The sequence below is a fragment of the Lagopus muta genome, chromosome 4 (assembly GCF_023343835.1).
Source record: "Lagopus muta isolate bLagMut1 chromosome 4, bLagMut1 primary, whole genome shotgun sequence".
Classification (NCBI taxonomy): domain Eukaryota; kingdom Metazoa; phylum Chordata; class Aves; order Galliformes; family Phasianidae; genus Lagopus; species Lagopus muta.
In genome coordinates this window covers 56,066,429-56,087,627 of record NC_064436.1, presented here as the reverse complement: position 1 = coordinate 56,087,627, position 21,199 = coordinate 56,066,429, and the positions used below count along the sequence as shown (strand labels likewise).

The following is a 21,199-nucleotide window of genomic DNA, read 5'->3' as shown; positions in this document are numbered from 1 at the left end:
TTTGGCCAACTGCTATCTTAAGGTGAAGAATGAGTGCTGTACCAAGAGCATTTCTCTTTCTAGTTGTTTCTTGTACCTTTGAAGTGGTTAGTGAGCTTGTGTTATGCGGATGCCTCACTGCTAACTGAAAGCTTCTGAACCCATCAATGAATTGAAACTCAATTTGACAGAAAGTAATGGATCTGAATTTTTACAAGTTCGCAGAAATAGATGCTTGGAAGTGAGACACTCCTGTAATGGAGAAGTTCTGCTGTATATTTGGTATATCTGGATACCAGATATTCTGGTATTTGAGAGGATGAGAAATCTGCATGGTACCTCCTTCAGACACACAGGAATAAGGACAGGATGCATCAGTTCCACTGCTTTTATGACTTTCTCCATTCCTTTTAGTTCATTGTACCTTGTTGGTGCTCCACTGAAGTCAACTCCAATGTCTCTCTCTCAGGAAGTTTTATTCTCATCTTTTTGCTCCCAGAGAATCCAAATATATTAATTGTTTAAGATACATAAGGACCATCTAGAGGGTGCAATCAAGAATGTTCATTCTGTACCTTGTCCTGCTCTGATGTCTCAGGGACTCAGTGGTCTTGAGGGAACTTGAGAGTTACAGTGATTCACAACCATTTGTTAAACTTACAAATGCAATCAGTAATTAAACAAGCTTCAGCAGAGAAGAGTTGCATCATCTTCTTAAGTACTGAGATATTTTTAAGTGAATACTCAAAAGATTTGTTAGATAAAATACAGAATTTCCCAGGAAAAAATTTCTTCTGGGTTGGTTCTCTGCAAATAAAGGCAATGCAGTGAATTTAAAAACCTCTACTCTAGCTATTGAATGTATGACTCCAGCAAAGAGAAGTGTATTGTATGGTTTTATTCTAACACTTGTTATAGCTCTATTAATAACCAAGTTTGGATGAATAAAGTACATAAACCTTGCTAAAGCTTATTTAGGCATGGAATGTCTACAATGTAGTCAGCTACAACCATTCACTACTTCTTTGAGTAGAGTTTTTTGATGATTACATTGAATTTCCAAAGTACAAGTAGAAAAAAAAAGAAATAGGAAGAGCATTTACATCCATTTTAATTGGTGTCAGGCATAAATTCATTAAAACAAAAGGGGAAGAAAGACCGTTCAGCGGAAACCTCCAAAAGTGCAGATACAGATTTGCTGAATGACAATCGTTCAAGAGATTCTCCTGCAAGGTTGGCCTTTCTTTGAGACATTACGGTCATTAAACACTGCCACACAAAAGTTCTCAAGATAAATGAAGATGAAAGCCTACTGCAGAAACAAACTGGCTGTTCGTACATTTCAATCCATTTATGAAGGAGATCTTGGATACTTTACCTTCTCGTTACAGCTTTGCTTCGAGGTAGTCAGTCTCCACCTGGTACAGATTTGTTTGAATTGTTATTACCATAAATTGTTACATGGTGACTTATGCCACAATTACGTAATATATTAACTTTCGTGCACAAAAATAAAATTGGGAAACAATAATTAAACTTAGAGAACATAGAAAAATCACAATACTATTGAAGGGGAACATCTGATTCTGATATAAATCTGTACTGCAAGAATTCCATGAGAGTGAGATGTGAAATTTCATATTTAAAAAAAAAAAAGTACATCAAAATGAATAATGCTAATAGTAATATAAAGCCAAATCACACAAGATCATTTCATGATCAATGTAATAAATGCTTATTATTCAGCAGAAAAAAAAATCAAGAACAATGTACAAAATAATAGTGCAAGAACAGCTGCAATCTATTTGTTCTCCTCAGTTTTGAGATTTTGGTTAAAAACTTTACAGCTGGCAAGAGATGCTGTTGAAAAACTCAGATTCCACTCAGTGGGCTGATTAAGGCACATCTTTATGGACTTCAAATGTTCATTTTCTGTGTTCACATCTATTGAATTCTGCGGCTCAGAGACTTTCACTTGTAGCGTGCTGTGAGGAAAGAAGTGGGGGTCGGAGAGGGGAGAAAGAAATGAGAGAAAGTTTAGTATGCTTTCCTCTTTGCCCTGCAAACAAGCAAACTGATAAAGGCGAGGTGGTGGCAGGCTGCCTGTACTGGTTTATGATTTTTTGTTTTATTGCAGTATGTTCCAGAAACAGACCAGAACCAGCAGACCAGAACGTAACTGTGCTAGGCTCTCCATGCTGCAAAGCTGGATGGGGCTTGTTTGTGTAGGAGCAGCTGATTTTGTTCGTTTGCAGAGACTGTGCTAGGTGAGACTCCTGCCACCAACATTCCTTTGCACAGGAGCAGCAGTCTGCAGCCTGGCCTTCCTTAATCCAAATCCACTGTAAAACCACAGAACAGGAAATGGGCAGAAATTATTTTGTCTTTAATGACATTATTTTGTACAGCCATAAAAAGACTAATATAGAGACAAATCTAGGACAGTAAGTAACAGGGGAAGGAAAAGAAACCCGGTTCTCTGTGGGGATCACTAAGCAAACCAGGACGTAAATGTGGATTGAACCATGTTGCCATATAAAGCACTGTAGTGGTTCATGCTCAGGTGAGGAAAGAAAAAGGCAGAGTTTGGAATACTGTCCTGCCACTTAATGAAAGAAAAACAACGAAATCAAATCAAAACCTCAAAAAATCCTCAAGGAATGAATTTCAAACCTCTCCATCCCTACTCTATTTCACTGCAGAGATCTTTGTCCCACGTGCAACAGTGTTCATCACCATCCTTCTCGAAGTGCAAGACTGGCAAAAAGTGGGAAATATTCCTAATTATTGAGATAGCAAACATGAAATTCAATGTACTGTAATGAAGGTTAGGAGCTAACAATCATGCAGTAAAGTACCTGCACCCTCTTGCTCCTTTTAAAGGAATCTTTAAGCAGCAGAACGCCCCACCTTCTGCATTTCAGGAAGCCAGGTCTATCGCAGAGCTTAAGTGCAGATTATCAAGGACTGACTGCGCTGCAGCATGTAGTGCTCACTGCAGTTCTAGCTCCTGATTATGTAACCATACAATTAACTTTGTTGCATATGTGAAGACCTAAGCAAAACTGCTTATAACATGGGTGAACAGTAGGAGGATGCCAAGTAGTTGTAAGACTTTACCCTGAGATGTACTGGTTTGCATTACTTAAGTACTATTGGCTGATTCACATTAAACTTTTTCTCTTGATGGCAAGAGGGAATTACAGCTTGTTTAACAGCTGAAGTGGCAATTTAATATTTTTCACAGATCACTTGAAACACAATTTTCATGCTTTACGTTTTTATGCAAGCTCTCTGGAAAGTTTTGTGCCTTTGTAATAATGCAAAGAAGGTGCATAACACTTCTAATTTACTAATCCTTATTCCTAACCCTCTGTAAATGGGGTACTGCCCCCCAGCCAGTATTTTGTTTGTCCTTACTCTTCAGAGCGATCCTTTGTATTGTTTTTGCCTTTGCACCTTTTTCCTTCATGGCGCTTCAGGTTTGCACGTGCTTTTGTTACTCTGATCAATTCTTTCCCATTGGAAACAGAGCACGCAGTGCTCTGTGGAAGCGACAGAGAAAGACATCAGTCAGTAGGGTTAAATTTTTGCATTTACAGCCTCTTCAGATTTGAGACTTTGCCCTCTCGCTGTGAGGAAAATCAAAGCCTCAGGATTAAGAACGTATGAGAAGGAAGTAGGGCTGACTTCTGAAGTATTGCTGCCTTCCAGGCGTGGCCTGGTATTGAAACTTGATCTGGGAGCAACCAACGGAAATACTCAACAGTAATTGAAGTGATAGCGCAGGAGTTTTTGGTTTTGTTTGTTTTGTCCTGGTTAGCTGAAAAAAACATAAATGCTGTGGGAGTCTAGAATTTGCAAACTCAAGGGCCGGGCAATCACCAAGTGCATGAAGTTCAACAATAGCAAGTGGTAGAATCTGTACCTGCTGTGGGGCAATCCTCTACTGACTGGGAAATGAGAGGCTGGGAAGAGACTTGGGGCTTCTGGATGACAGCAAGTGGAGTCTAAGCCAGCAGTGTGCCCTGGCAGACAAAAGGGCAACCATGCCCTGGGCATCAGGCCCAGCACTGCCAGTCAAGAGAGGGAAGGGATTGTCCTCTGCTCTGTGCTGGGTTGCCTCACATGGAGCACTGGCTGCACGTTTGGGTGCTACAATACAAGGATATAGAACTGTCAGGGTGTCCAAAGGAGGACTACAAAAACAGGGAAGGGTCTAGATGGCGAGATGTACGAGCAGTGTCTGAACTCCCTTGGTTCATTCAGCCCAGAGCAGTGGGCCCCAAGGTGCTGGTCTCTGAGGAGCATTTGGACAGTGCTATCAGAAGTATGGTTTGATTTTTAGGTGGTCTTGTGTGGAGCCAGGAGTTGGACCTTAATATAAGCAAGGAAAGAATAAAGTTAGAGAGCTGCATTAATATATTTTCTAAGCAATGTGAATCTAGTCTTTCATCCCACTTTTGGTTCTTTTACCTGTAGTGATTTATTTTCTAGCTGTTGATGTAATAGGAGGTGTGACAATTGTGTATTTCAATAGCATTTCTAAGTAGATACTGGAATTAAATTTAAAAATTAAATAGAAGCAGTTGGATTTCTCCATTCAGATCCATCAGTATATTCTACTCTAAATTTTATCCTGTTCTGCTTATGAAAGGTTAGTGTGTATAACACATTTCTAGTCAGAAAGATGCTTTGTACAGTGATGCTTATGCTAGAAAGAACTGTGGGATACAGTCTGATGCTACCAGAAGCTACAAAGCCTATTTTGGTAGAGCTTGGAATTGGGTTGTAGGTCATTATCTCCTCTCTATATCCTTTTGGTGTCCTCCACTTCGAAGGCGTGCACTGGGTGGAGAATGGAGCTCCTTTTAACTTCATTAGGTGAAATGCCTTGACAAAAACAGACATTTTACTGATCTTAAATGTCAGTCTCTGAAAAGGTTAAAGTTTCCCAATTCTGCAGCCATCTGTTTTCTATTACAGCAATTATCATCTATTTTCTTTTAGTCCACATGAGAATGACTCAGTCGCTCAGCTTCCATGCACGCAAGTTTTGGAGGTCGGATACAGGTGCTTCTTCACATGGAGCGCTGCAGCACCACTCTGCGAGGCACACATGCAGTCTCAAGTTTTCTAACTCTGAGTATAGGAAGTGAGTGCATGTGAAGCAGTGGGGAAGGAGCAGAAGGAGCAGCTGGGTGCTGCGTGTCACTACAGAGCGCTCTGCCTCGTCACTGAAGGGTGGGGATGCCTCACGACCCATTGGCTTTCTTTGGCAGCAGTGCTACATGAAGCAAGTGGTTCTAGGAAGCTGTCACTGAGGATACCACAGGATTTTTATTTTATGAATTGTAACAATTCCCAAGTTGCCTTTACTAATCACCTCTCAATTCCCTTTTTCAGATCTGCTGGGACAAGAGCAAGTGCCTTTGCTATTCTAACAAATCAAAGAAGACAATTTAAATTAATGCTGCTGGATTCTGAAGTTCTGTCTACTCAGCCATCTCTATGCAGAAAAGCCTATATGTGGCCAAGTATCCAGGCCTGCCAGGACCTACAAGGACTCTCTCCCCACTACATTTCCCACCTATTGTTAAGGAAAAAGGAATTAAATAGAAAGGTCTTTCAATTTATGTTTCCATTAAATATATAAGTATTTCTTTCCGAAGTTTTCTTTTGTTACTTCAGTTTTACCCAATCATCCAGTTTCAGTAATACTGATTCTTACTGCTGGCACTTCAGACCGATTCTGTTTAAGATGATAGGCTGCCAAGCACAAAAGAGAATAATATTCTTTGAGCTCTTTATTCTCTTTGCAGTTTAAAACTGCATTCCTGAAGAAAACCAGAGGAAAATGACACCTATTGTATGAAAACGACAAAGTTAAAATAGTCTGGATAGCTGAAGTGCATGCATTTGTACAGTTAACCTCTGCCTACTGTATGTGAAGGCCACACAGAAAAAGTAGGCATAAGGATAATTGCTATCTGTTAGGAGACTTCTCAGCACTAACTGACAGAGATTACCATCAGATGTTGTGCATCTGTACGCTGTAAAATGTCTGTGCAAGTGTTGCTGCAGGGTTATGCTTCTCTAATCATTAGCAATACTGGTTTCGTAGCACAGTGTATCTCCTTGATTGGCTGAGAGCTGTCAGTCTGTTTTTGAATTCTCCTACCTGACACAAGTTCTGCAAACCAGACTTGTTAAAGAAAACAACTATTAATGATGTCCAAATTTATACCTTAGAAAGCATACAAGCATTCTTGATACATTGCATTTGATACAAAGCAATGAGACTTTTAGCCAGAGCATTCAAAAAATGGAGTGGAAATAGAAAATACTTTCTGTTAAGTTATACATGTACAAACCACTCCATGATTTCCCAGAAAATGAAGCAGTAGAATAGCTTAAATGCACAGTGACTACAGTGCCTCGACAGGCATTCAAGCAGAGGCTGATTCGCTAACGCTACATACACTGAAACAAAGGCAAATCAAGCACGCACTGTCAGATTTATTGTCTCTGAAATCTGAACTTGTCTTTGCACAATGCCAAAACGCAACATCAAAGAAATGTACTCAGAAAGTTCTTTATGCCTCATTTCCATTTATCAGATGGGTTCCCATTGTAATAAGAAATAAATATTTTTCAAGTGAATGAATGGAATTGTGTTTGCTAGCGCATGAGAGAGAAGTGCCCTGAAAACAGATGGCACCCCCAACTAGATCACAGGAGGTTGGGGAGACAGCCAACATGAAGGGAGTGATCTAAAAATGAGATGTGTGTTGTATTTAACACAGCTGGAACACTAAGAAAAATAAAACAGTAAACAAAATATAAGTGAGACTGGAAGTGAACTGAGGCCAAAATACAGTGTGAGAAGTCAGAATCAGGATGGGTGCATAAAATCAAAGAAAACACAAAGTAAATACATATGAGATACATGAGAAAAATAACTAAGAGTTGCTTTAAAGCAGCTTGACTATCTAGTATCGTGGTTTTTAAGGTTTTTGTTTAGAAGAACCACCATGCTTTGTGGCGATACACATTATCTGGCACAGAGCACAGAATTCTTAAAGAAAGCGAAATATTAGGGTAAAGTGTCACCAAAATGGTATGAAGAAGCGATACAATTTTCGAGCATATTTTATTAGTGTTACTATTAAATCTTTTTAAAGAAAAAATAGTCCTGTCTCTAATCTTTCATAGCATACTGTCATTGAAAAACCTTGGAAGCAAAACTAGCTAATAACCGAACAGCTGGAAGGAAGCATCACTCATTTCATGAGGAACACCATTAATTTTTAGTATCTATTTAGGCACTGCTGTGAAACAAGTTGGCCTCTGTTCCACAAAAGAAAACAATTTCTATGCACTAATGGAAGCTAGCAGCATACAAATCAATTTAAACAAAACAGAACAGCAAAAAAATAATAATAAAAAAACCCAAACTGTTGTGCAGTTTTCTTTAGAAACACGTTATAGCATACGTTTGCTATTTTAACTGTACTTATTCATACTGAAAATGCATTTGTGCAAGGTTGGATGTTGGGGCTTGGGGTTGGACGTTCACAACTGAGGATGTTGGTTCAGGCTGCTGATGTCCACAGAAACAGAGCACCACCACCTCCAAACTACAGCGAATACAACTATGTATATTTGTTATTTGAATTGGATTAATCTCCAACCTTTAATTCAAAATATTTTTTGGCATTACAAGCGCAGTTATGTTATGGAGGGAGATCATCTCAGAAACATGAGACAGTCCCTGTGCGACTTACAAGGCACCAGGCTTCTGAATTAAGGAAGGTCAGACAACAATTTGCAAATTAGTAATTTCCTTTTCTGAGATTTCTATTATTTAAATATAATTTTAAAACAGCTGTGTATAGCGAGCTGATGGACATGCACTCAAGAACAAAGATACCAGAGAAACAAATATCTGTAACTGGAAACACAGGTAACCAACTCCACCCTAATTTTAACGACGGACGCCTTTCCTATAGCTCTTACCTCTTAGTTCACTTTGTAAATAAGCTTCTTACATTTAAAAAACACGTGACTGTTACTGTGTACTTTGCAGTAACAATCAATATAGTCATTAAGAACGCTGAATTCTAACTGTAAGTACATGTTTTTCCCAAAATTTGGGAAAAAGCACCACTTAAGTGAGTATCAGACTACTTTTGATTTTCGAGTAAGAAAGACGTCATACTGTATTTCATCTCATCGAATTTTTCTGCTAGGCTTATATATCATATACAGGAAAATAATCCATTATTTTAAGAAAATAATCTAGATTTTAATGGTTGAAAACATCCAAGCTCGAGGGCAAGCCTGTATCAGTAAAATGCCAAATATAATCTCTCAATTACATGATAGTGAGAAACCTGTGAGAATGTCCATCCTAAAAGACTGACTTCCCTAAGTGTTCCTAAGTCTTTACACATGAGAGTATTCCAACAAGAAATGTGGAACTTTAAGTGTAAATCCCAGCAGGACCACTGTTTAGAAATACTCCACCTTGAGCTACAAAGTAAAAACAGAAAGAGTACTTACCTAAGAACTGCTTGGAAAAACGTGAAGAATGTAATCGTGTTACACACTAATGGCTTAAAAATACACAGCTTATCTAAGATCTTCAAAACTAAGTAGAAATGAATAGGCTTATGTCCTTGAAAAGATTTTATGTGAAGTGTTACACTAAGACAGTTTCTATGGACAAGCCTAACCTTGGTCATCACTGAAGAAAAAGCAATAACCAAATCAGGCTTCTTGTCCCTCTTACAGATACACCATGATAAAAGGCAAAAGCACCGGTTTTCACCCGTATGACTGAAAGGAGCGTGAAATAAGAGGATGGAGAGGGGTGAGCTGGCAAAGCCACTGAAAGAAACGTTTGTGAAAGGTATGTCTGCATTTTGTTTTTTGGTAAAGAACAGATAAAGATGAATGCAGACAGAAGTCAAGTTTGACTACTGAAAGAAGAAAGTGAAACCCGCCAGGCAGACAAGAAAAACAACAGAATACAGAAAAGAAACTTAGATCCCAGTAAACATGAATTTCTTAATAGATACAGATTTATACTTAATAGAGCAACAGATACCATTATGCCAGAGAACACTGAAGAACAATCGAGAATGTGACACATGTCTACAATGTGTAAGAAATCATCAGAAAAAGGCCCCCTTTGTGCAGTTAAGAAAAAATGTAAAGAGAGACATAAATCGCTAGACCTATTCCACAGGAGTACAAACAGAAAGAGTTCTAGAATTCCGAGGCATCCAGTGGCCAAAAGCATAGAAGTAGGAAGACAAAGCCTGCGTATAGGCCTGCTTTGGAAAAGACATGTATCTTTCTTCTGCAGGAAAAAAAAATAAAATTACCTCCTCTTAAGAAAAGGTGGATTAACAAGTAGTCATGACTACTCAGAGAAGATTTTCCATGCTTGGATTTGAAGAAATCTATGACGAAGGCTGACTGAACTCCTGCTGATATATATTATAAATCTATCAGGTATAAGAGATAAATTAGAGAACAGCTAAAGTACACAATGAAAAATAAGCAGTTAAAAAATAGGATGAAATTGGACTGGTAATTCTGCAGCTCTCGCAAAACTGTTTTGGCATTCACAAACATACAGCTTGGAAATAAGAGCTGATGCCTTAAAGAAAATGCTGTCCTTAAAATACGCCCTGAATTTATTTGTGTTAAATTGCTACCGGGTTGCAGAATAAATTCAATTAAGAACATGAAAAAAACAGAAATGTAATTTCTAATAGCATCTAAGTGTTGTTTACCTAAATTGAAACAAAATTTCAGATAAGTTCATAGAATTCTTCACAACTCTACACAGCACTGCAAACAGTGCTTAGAGTACTGCTAATGAAACATTAAAAAAAACACAGAATAACTTCTATTACTCCCAATTTTTGTTTAAACAAAGTTTGTAAAGCACAGTTCTGCAGTTATAGCAAAATAAGCAAAAAATAAAAGTACTTTTTAAAGGGTGAACTGGCAATTAATGCAGAAGTATATTTGGCCTGAAAATCTGAAGGATTCTGATCACTCAAGGAGAGTCTGTTGATTGGGTGAAAGAGGAGGGAAAATCTATCCAAGAATACATGCAAAGAATAGCTCAGTCTTATCAGCCCATAAGTCTTTCCCTTGCTTTCTAAATCTAGAACATAGCTTTTTTGAGTGTAAAGACCACTGAGTACTCACCATATCTTCAAAATTGCTAGGAAAACTACTAATTTTTTTTCCTGAGAATGGATTATGCAAAAACATAGGGACACATTTAGATGGTGTTATTAATTCCCTACACAAAGCTAAAAATCTATCACTTTATTCTGTATTGAGAACAAATCAGAAAGCATGAGGTTCTCAGTTATGGAGGAAATAGAATTAAAGCGATATGATTAAAAATACTGAATGAAATGAAAAGAAAAAAAATCTTTGTAAAACTGGGTATACAGATCCTACATAAAAGCATAGTGAACACAACACTAAACTACTGAAATTTCCTGCCATGTGAAGGAAATGCAAGACTTGAGTTGTGCTCTTTGAAATAGGTTTTCCATTCAAATAAGCTCAGAACCTTCAAAAAAGCATGACAGACAGCATATCCCAAGGTGGTACGTAAACGATCACAACTTAAGACAGCACCCAACACTTACACACCTCTCAACTTGTAAGTGGTTCTCTTCACTAGGTCACATAATGGGAGAGAAAGCCAAGAGAAGGAAGGACTACAGTACTGCTCGTGGCTTATGGAGATGCGTGCTGTAAAAGAAGCTGAAGCATCAGACCACGGTATTAGAGCCACCACTACGGTGTTCAGGAGGATGAGGCAGAGATCATCAAGTCAAATAAATGAGGCAGGATTTATTACACACTTGTAGTCAATTATAAATCAAGTCTGCACTTCTGCTTTAATACTTCTGCATTAAAAATGGTCCACTTAATGAGAGTAGTCATTCTTTCCACTACTTTTGCTATGCTTTCAATCAATTTTCTTACTTTGTTTCATGTCTGTGTGAAAAAGACACTTACTGTCTTGGAATTGCAGTTATGAAAATTTTCATCTGCACCATACTGAACCATCCTGAAGCTAAGTACTTCTTAGAAGAAGTATCTTTGTATCTTTGAGAAAAGAGCTAAGATACGGCTGTTAAAAAGTGTTTCTTGAAATCAGCAGATTTAATGATTGCTTTGGTTTGTCTCTTGCACTTTACCTCATCTAATATTTTACATTTGTTTTGTATTAGGAACATAGAGCATTCTCCTTTGTGAAAGATAGCAGGGAAGACTTCCTAAAAACCTTGGTTTTCTCTCTAGGTTATTGCAATATCCTCTACAGCAGTAGAAGTTATTCACATTGCATAGCCTCCTCTGTTGGACTGGACCACTGTAAGTCAAATAAGCAACAATACTGGAATATTAATGCCACACTAATACTCATGTGTATAAAAGGTTCACACAGCATTGCCTTCCAATTTGAAAAAAAAAAAAGTCTGTCAAGGGAAGTTTGTGGAAAATTTTGTTTGTTGTCATAATAATACAGAGGTTATCTTTCACAAACAATCAAGAGAACAATTAAACTCATAAAAGAAGTCCAGGTTTCAGTGTGATTCATGACTCCTGAAGTCAACTTTGAAATGACTACAAAGATTAGCAAATCCTCATTTTAAGTGTCATGCTAACTTGATCTCAATAAGGAATATTAAAACATCATTCAAATATAATGAAAAATTAAAATAGAAAATTTATATTCCCTGCCAACGAAATACATTAAATTTTTCTCTGAAACTCCAGACTATTAGCAGAAAAGTGAAATTATTATCAGAACACACTTTTAAAAGCTCTTCTGTGTGAGATCCCAGCCCGATACAAAGGCTAAGAGGACAGGTATGTCATGTCATCGCAGCATGCAGTACTGCCCACTACTGCAGGAGGTCTATGATCTCCTTTTTAGCTCTGATAAATCCACAAATATTTAAAAATATATTAACTATATTCTTATAGTCGTTTATTCCATTTTATTGAACAATAATAGTTTCTCTCACTTTAGCTTGGCTCTACTGCAGCTTTTACGATTAAGCTTGGCGGACTTCAAAGCACATGAGTGTGGTCTGAACCATCCTCATGGAAAGAAACATAAATGCTCTCCTAAACGATTTTTAACCCAATTTACTGTTGTGGTGGCAAACACGTTTCAGTGTTCTTACAAAAGGTAATTTAAATGATCACAACATACATCAACAGCAAAAGGAATTGCCCTTGACACATAAATGCATTGTTGAAGCAACAGTTGAGAAATTGAGTTGTTTATTACTCATTAAACCTCACTTTGAATAAAACAGGTAGTGTAAAAAAAACCAAAAGATGATTCATTCTCTCCTCTTGCTCAATTGACTGCATGGCTAGTTCTTGTTTCTTGGTACTACCTCGAACCGTAAAAACTCAATTGACAATCCCACTAGTATGCTTTAACAAAAATTGACTATACACAAGATCTGACAACATTCTGCCTATTTGCCACAATGCTTCATAATAAACCAGCATCACAATACCTCCATCTTTTAAGAATACACCAAGATTGGAAAAACTTGAAGAAAAACTTTAAATATTGACTGCGTCACCATAAGAACATTTCAAGCACGGCAAAAGAATGATGATATAAATTATGACACCACATCAACAAAAATACAATCCAAAGAACATATGAACAAGTAATGATGCTTTCGTGTGCATTAAACTTCAGATGCAAGAACTACGTTTGAAAATGCATGCATGCACAGCTAGAAATCATGTTCCTTCTTTTTAGCCAGTAGCTACATGCTAGACTAAAAATATTTTTATGATTTCCTTAACTGGTGCAGACAGTACACAATGTTGAATCAACATGCCAAAACAAGACAATTTCTATACCAAAACAGCACCCTGAAAAAAGACATTTACAAGCATGGAGAAAGCTCCAGAATTGTAATTTTTTTCTCTTTTAACACTTCCTTTATCAAGGAACTTTCTGTTATATCCATTCTAAAGACAACAATTGATATGATTAACTATGAGTAAGAGGGAAAATAAACAAAAATTGTAAATGAAGTAATGTAAAAGAGTTATCAGATATTTCCAAAGATCCAAAACTATGAGAGGAAAGTTATCAGGTAAATAAAATAGAGTCCCAATTAAAACTAACATGAGACCATATCACAGTAACAGGTCTTACATTGCTATGGCAAGAAAAAAATTAAATATAAATATAAATTGAATGCAAAATTTTCTTGTCTACAGTCAAAATTACAAAATAAAAAGAAGAGAGAGCTCTTTCTTCATTGGTAAAAAGAAACAAATAGATGCTACTCTTTCCTTTTCTAGTCCTAGCTTTTTCTATAGCAACCTTGTGTCAAACTTTGAACTTAAAAACAAGTTGTGGTTTTTTTTATATTATTTGGCCCCAAATCAGCGAGTTAAAAATAATAGTATAAATGTAAAAAACTCCGTACCTCAGAAAAGCACTGTATGATTACACCAAATGAGCTTAATATGAAGAATTGTATATTACATAAAGTACAAAAGAAACAAAGTATACAAAGAGCCATAATACTGTTTATATTACAACTTAAATTAATGCCTCAGTTTATTATCGGGGATATAGTTTTCTACAAAATAGAATACAAAGGGGGACATAAGATTTTGCTCTAATGTTTCAAATTTTATCTTTATTCTTTGGGCAATAAAGTCAGATTAGCTTATACAGGGTTGTTTCTGAAAACAAGTATTTCTGCAGTAACTGAATTCCTTCCGCAGAACTCTTTTTCTGCTTATGTGGATACCTAACATCTTAGTTATTTTATTGAAATTAGATGAGACTTCTGGTTAAGGAGATTTCTTCATATCACAGAAGAAATAATTTCACAAGTGTATCCTCTTTGTAAGCATATACCAGCCTTTCTGAGATCACAGTTGTATAACAATGTATTATAAATATCTAGTTTTAAAAATAGATTGAATTCACACTAGCCTCAAAGCATTCCAAACAAATGCATTCAGCTTGATAACTGTATACTGTACTCAACTAGAATAATTTTGTATTTCCAATCGTTCTGTAAGGATTCAATGCACAAACCCTTTAGAGTCAGCATATTTCATTTGGCATTGAATGGATACTAAAACGGATCTCTGAATGAATACTTCTCAGAAGTACGTAGTGCTATTTTTTACCACTTAATTACAAAACCATTACAGATTTACATTAGAAATACATAAGCGACAAAAAAAAAAGTTTTGTTTTCAAACAGCTCTGTTGGTTAATAAACTGAATTTCTGTTTCATTTTATAATTTACCCTTCCTCAGAATATGAGAAGCTGTACAGTGGAATGAAATTCTTCATGTTGAAATTAATAACCAGCTGCCACCAACTTCAATATGTCAGAACTGATTTGCTGTCTCTCTGGACTGTATTACTTAGCTTTTTTCCTTTCACCTTGCCACGCTATAGCCATAAAAGAATGTAACAAACCAATTACAACTGAAAAATTAGCGTAAAATAAAATATTTTATATATATTGAATTTGCATTTCCGAATTATTCTGTTAGGTTTAATTTCATTACTGCTCTGAAATTAATATGAATATCACTAAAAAAAATCCAAAGTGCTTAGTTGCTCGACCTCTCTAATTATTTAAGATTGCAATTTAAGGTGAGGGGGGGAACAGGAACTTACCTACTTGGCACTTTGGGTAATAAGCTGCCATTTGTCCACTATTGTATGATTGTCTCTTATGCCTTTTTCTTACATTTGTATCAGTGGTCTCCCATTGTGGACTTTTTCTTTTGTTTATTCTGATAAGAACTTCAGAACTACCAGCAGGATTATCATCATGGTTTACACCACTACTTAATTCTCTGCTGTGAAACTGGTCATCCAGTCTTTCAGTCACTTTAGAAGAATTAGATCCTTTAGGTGTTTCCATTTCATTCTCTTGTTTCTTTAATGTGTTTTGCTTAGTAGAATGGGACCTCAAAAGAGGGTGTCTTTTTTCTTCCAAATAGGCCTGATGGCTTTTACTTTCAACAGCTTCAGGAGAATAAATGACATTATTTAATTTAAATGAATTGTGCTGCTCAATATGGTTGATTTTCCTCAGAAATATTCTACAATCTTTAAAGGTTTTGGCTTTCCATGTATTTGGAAACAGTTTATCTTGGCTTTGTCCTTTTCTAACATTTTGTTGGCAACAAATTGTTCCATTTGTCTCTGCATGTGACTTAAGTATATTTGCTAAACCGGGATGTGGGTTAAAATCAGAAGATCCCATCATCTGTTGAACAAATGCATCTCTGGCTTCATTCTCAGTTGGCAAGAGGCTACTCTGAGATTCTACCAAAGTTTGAGTGGGCTGGATTTCTACTGTATTTTTTTCCTGGAGCACAGGCATTCCATCACTGCTTTCCTCACTTGTACTTTTAAACAACTGGCTTTGGCAAAAAAACTGTAAATTTTTCTTTTTTGATTTCCAGCCTCCAGGAGCCTGACTATACAGCTTTTTTTTTGGTTGTCCCCACCTATCATGCTGTAACTTTTTAAATTCATTTCTTTTTAATCTGGCTAATGCGAAATTACTTTTCATGCTTAAGACTGGAGACCTCACCATATTATGTAATATCTGTAATTTCCCTGCGGGTTTTGAAGGAGAGGATAGTGCAAACTTTTTAAAGTGCTTTCTGAAAAGGCAAGTACTAAGATCAGATTGCTTAGTTTCCATCTTTATCTCTCTAGTACTAACTACTTCTAAAGGATTGCGAGCATTTGCCTTTCTCACTAGTGAGAGAGACTGCGTTTCTGTAGTTTGCATAAACCAGGTGCAGAGTTCATTCATGTTACACTTTTTCTGAAACAGCATTTTTATAGGTGATGTTTCAATTTCTACAAGGCAGGAGTCTAAAGGGTTTGACATTTCACTGTTACAGTCTTGTTCAGTGGGATCCCTGCTTTCACATACACATTTATCAAACTCATTTCCCCCCACTCGCAACCAGGTATTAGTTATCTGTTCAAATCTATTATTTAGTTCTTCCATCAAAGTGTCACTTGAAGCGGAAGTAGCCCACCACCTGAGAGAAGGCTTTGATGAAAAAATGGGATCCGATGATACATCATTAATGGGCCCAAAATCACTGTCCCCAAGATTCTTTTCTGAATTTTCTGAATTTCTCATTTCTGAGGTATCTGTGGATGTTATGCTCTGATTTGATTGCCTGCATTTTTCCTTTTGATCTTTAGCTTTTCTCAAATGGAGTTTGTAAGATTTATGCAGCAAGGCACTTCTACAAGTAAATGCACTAGAGGATGCTAATGAATGTAAGAAATGCAATGAGGGCTTTCTGTCTCTAACAGAGTGTCTCAATGGAATCTCGCGTTTTCTTGACACTGTTGTAATAACACTGTTTGATCCATCTTCTCTAGAATCTTTCTGCACACTCTTTACTTGACTCATATTATTGCACAGCTGATTGTTTTTCTCCTGTGATATGCTTTTTTCTAATAAGTTCTGCTGTTGTAAAGGAGGCAAACAGTTGCTAATGCTCACTTTTCTTTCCTGAGGTGAAACTCTATTAACAGTCACAGATATGCCAGAGATTTTTACTTTTGCTGGCCGACCAGGTTTTCGAATGGCAGTTAACGGTTTCTTAACTGGCCGTATAATATTGCTGCAGGGATGTGGTGATGCCAGGTTGCTCTTGATAGGTCTAACATAGTCATAACCAGAGACCTCATTTTCAGTAGAAGAATTCTGCAAGGCTTTCACTATTTCAGTCAAAGCATTTTCAGTTTCTGCGCTATGCCTCCCTTTGCCGTGGTCATTGGCAAAACTGAAGTCAACCTGTTCTCTGGGCAGAGTACTGATTACATTTAGATTACCTTCAGAAACATGTCTTTTAGTTCTTCTTGACCTTCCAAAAACAACCGTCACAGTGATATTTTTGTTGCTATTAACTTCTTCCATTACTGATGCATCAGATTTGGTACTTTTACCATCACTGTTGAGTTCAGCTCTACATTCTCTCCTTTCAGTTATATCTACTTTTGGTTTTGGAGGCCGCCCAATAGGTCTCTTAACCTGCTTAACAACTTGAGGACCTATTTTCTTTGGTCTACCAGGCTTTCTTTTTAAAACAGATTCACCACTATTGCTTGATTTATCCACAATTTCATTTTGTTTTGAGTCACTTAAGTTAGTTTGACCAACTGCACAGGAGCTTGTAATTGCTTCCGCACAAACACAGCTTGATTCCTCCTTGGCACTGTTTTCAAAATCATTGACACAGATTGCATGAGAAAGATTTTCTGTGGCCTGTTTGTCTAACACAGTGCTTGTGTACCCCTGAAACGAACAAACATCTGTGCTTCCTTTAGCAGACGTAGTTGCAGATGTCAGAGTATATTTGATGCCTTCACTGCTGTTAACCTCTGAGACAAACATAAGCTTAACAGGACTTGAGTAGCTTAAGAAAGATGGTATTTCCCTAGCTCCAGAAGTTGTACGCAATGCCTCATTGCTGGATGCAGAATTAGATGAATCAATGCTCAGAGACTTCAAAAGGCTGTCATTAATTTCTTGATCTATAACCATTTCTTGCTTGCTTGTTGTCACACACAGAGTTTTGTTTTTATTGCTGTTTGACAAACGTGAATGTGGAAGGAAGCTTTGTCCTGTGTATTCCATTTCATCTGCACTGAAAGGGAAGTCACTTTTAGCAAGTGGGTTCATAACCTGTTCGTAAGCACTGTCTTTTACTTTTTGGCTTATTTTGTAACTATTCAACCATGAGCTGTTAGACTTTTTAGCTAAGTTAATTGTATCTTCTAAACGCTCTACGACAACTTGCAGATTCGTGTCTCTCACAATTTTGCTTATATTTACATCACTGCATCTTTCAGCATGAACATCTTCATTTATTTGCATTTTTTCCAAACATTCTAACGACTTCTTTGCATCAGATGATTTTCTGAATACAATGTTGTTTGTTACGTACACAGAGTACCATCCAGGAGGCACAATGTTGCGTTTAGTTCTGCCTGGGGTTCCGTTACTCTCCCCATGCAAAGGAAGCTGATCAGTCTCTTTTAGAGTTGCAAAATCTCCTTGAGTTTTTGCAGATTTAGCCTGGTTGGCTGCAAAAGCACTGTCTTCTGAAAGAACTAGAAAGTCAGAGCTGGTTTGAAAATTAGTAAGAGGTAGTTTGAAAGACTCTGTTTGGTGTACTGGAAAACATACTTGTTTGGTATGGCAATTCATACAAGGATTACTTTCAAGACATTGCAAATCTTTATCTTCTATCACAGTTAACCTGTGCCTTTTGTTTGGGTATATCTTATCAAAATTCTTTGCAGATTTCTTTGCATTTCTCTCAGAAATTGACTTCTTTCTTACAAGAGTTTCATCAAGGCTTGCAAGCTGCCTCTTGATTTGCAAAGACTGTCGTCGAATATACGGTGAATCAGGAGAATTGTACATTGCAAATAAAGTTTCCTGACGCTTCCGAAATCTTGTTTGGATTATTTTATTTTCCATTTGCTTATCATGTTGGCGAAGTAATTCCATAAAACTATAATCACTTGCCTTAGCATTATGCAAAAGGGAGGTTATAAAGTCTCCTAATTTTACATCGCTTTCTGGTGCCCTGTCAATGCTAGAAAATTTTACAAGATTTGCTGCTATGTCTGTAGTGTCTATTGATTTTAACTTCTCATTAATACGGTCCATTAAATCTTGGAAAATGGCATAATGTTCACCTTTCTCAGCTTTCTCAGAATTCATGTAATTGTTGTCTTCTTCATCTATTGACTGCAGTGTTCCAGCTGAATATTCAGTCACTTTTTCTCCACATGTTTTGTTTTCATATTCAAATTCTCCATTGCTTCCTTCAGCTGGCAATAGGTATGGAGGCTGGTTGATGGATATTTCAGGCTTGTTATTGTCTAAAATTGGAAAATCCATAATTGATCCTTCCACTGTCTCAAATTCTTTATTCTGCACAGGTGACAGTGGTGGTGGTGATGGGCTGCGAGATCTACTTGCATTTTTAATGCTGTTTAATAGATCACAGTCCTTAACTGAAGATGCACATGCTATTGCTTTCACAGAATGCTTGGTAGAATTTTGCAACTGTTCAGCACAATACTTATGAGAACTACATGCTTTGTTCACCATGGTCTTAATACATCCAATCGCTACAGCTTGGCATGACAAAGAATGGAAATCTTTAATACAAATAGGCAGAGGTGGTAAATAAGTGTTTGGTATTTGATTTTGTAAACAGCAACTTTTTGTTATCATATGTCCTTTGCAATTGCAAAATGAAACATGAACATCTTCTTCAGTAAGGAAACTGGGAGTTTCAGAGTGGACTGAATATGTTTGTTTGCAACTGCAAACTATAGGAACACTTTCATCTTGCATTAAAAATTTTAACATAGCCAAAGTCTGTTGCCAGTGATATGAACAAAAAGACTCCAAAACTTTGTTTAATGCTGATTTTCCTTTTTCCAAACTAGTAGTTTCCTCTGAATTTGCATCAGCTGTTGAGCTTGAACTGAAAATGAAAACAAATCAAAACAAAACATAAATTACAGTAAAACACCATATCTACTGTTTGTTACAATGGCTAAGCTTGAAACTAAAAACCTGAAGTTTGCAAAACAGTTCTGTTCTATTTGCACAACTCTCTCAAACTTGCAAGTTTCACTAGAAATGATCTGCATCTTATATGTAGCTGTGGTAATCCTACCACAAGAAGAAAAACAATCAGAACTATGGAACATAAAGAATAGCTCAAAACACAACTTCTTGTATTTAAATGTAATTAAGCAGTGTTAACTTCCTGATGTTTGAGATCACCATGAACCTGGGGGCTCAGTGCTACTGCCATTTCACAAACTGAGCAGTTGAAGCACAGAAAGGGATGATAAATGACTTGCCTAAGGTCACAAATCAAGCTTGTGGCTGAGGCAAGAATGGATCCATTTCTCCTGAGACACCTCCTAAGATATTCACGTACCAAAACACATTGAATGCTCTTAGGATAGTCATTAAATATTCTTTTAATGACAGGGTTTTCTCCATCTTTCTAGAACAATTAATCTTAATAGGCTCATAGAAAATTTTAGAAGTAGCCATTTGCTACTATTTCTGTTCTTTTCAGATAAAAATTTTCCTTCTGGTATTTAAATAAACTGTAGTGGTGCACCAAGGGCTCTTCAATATGTTACACACACACATATGCACACACACAGATTCCTTCCTTATACAGAGAGATAATCACCGCTGGAATAAGGAACTGCTCTGACAAAGGTTAATATCTGTTACATCTCAAATACAGGGTAGGTCTATATCTGAGAAATACTTCTGAGCAGTTATACTCAATATATTAACTCAAAATAAAATCACTCATGAAACACTACCTTAACTATTTAATTCATTCTTTATCAATTATTAAAACTAATGTCACTACTTACCTAATCAATCATTTATACTGAAAAGCTGAAATTTTCCATGGTAGAAATTAGTACAAATATTTCTTCATTTAAATACAAATTGGATAGCGACTATCACCAGATAGTTAATACCTAATTCAAATGTTTTACTGAAACCAATTGCATGACCAGAAAATATTAGAAGAATTCTGTTTTAGAAAAGTATGTATTGTTTAAACATATCACCAAACTCTGAACATGACACTAACATTTTGATCTAATACTATTTCGCTTAACTTTTTGCATTTAAGCCTGAACTTTGGAATAACTTAATTTTGTTTGGTATTATAATTGTTTTGAATAAGGAACAGACATTATTTAAACATACTATATTTATATAAAAGTTACCTATTTTTTTAATTAGCTCATACTCAATGTTATTAACATCAATAACTTTCAGCTTCAGGTTTCTTAACAGAAATTACGCATGCAAATTTGTAGTTTTATTGTCCCTCATTTATAGTTCAGAGCTTTAAAACAGCCAACTATGCATAGTAATTCCTTATGTTCTCTCCTTCTCTTGGAATATTTACTATGAAATGGAATATATTCAAGATCAATGAGTAGATAATATTGGTAACTCATAGAAGTCTAAGATAATAGTGATACTAGTAATTCAAATTGCAATTATGTTTAAATCAGAGGCATAAAAATATTAAACCCCTCTT

The 21,199-nt window shown here is 36.5% G+C and overlaps 1 protein-coding gene across 4 annotated transcripts in view; it reads right to left on the bottom strand.

Moving 5' to 3' along the window:
• Positions 1–63: 63 nt before the first annotated feature.
• LCORL (ligand dependent nuclear receptor corepressor like) overlaps positions 64–21,199 on the bottom strand; it is a 73,986-nt gene continuing 52,850 nt past the window's right edge. Inside the window, exons 7-8 of one of the 4 annotated variants that reach the window (XM_048941359.1) lie at positions 14,718–19,591; positions 1,842–1,964 (exon numbers count right to left, since the gene is read on the bottom strand). In XM_048941359.1, coding sequence (XP_048797316.1) covers positions 1,951–1,964; positions 14,718–19,591 — 4,888 coding nt within the window. In that variant the 3' untranslated portion in view covers positions 1,842–1,950. The other 3 variants (XM_048941362.1, XM_048941358.1, XM_048941361.1) reach the window with 3 other exon arrangements.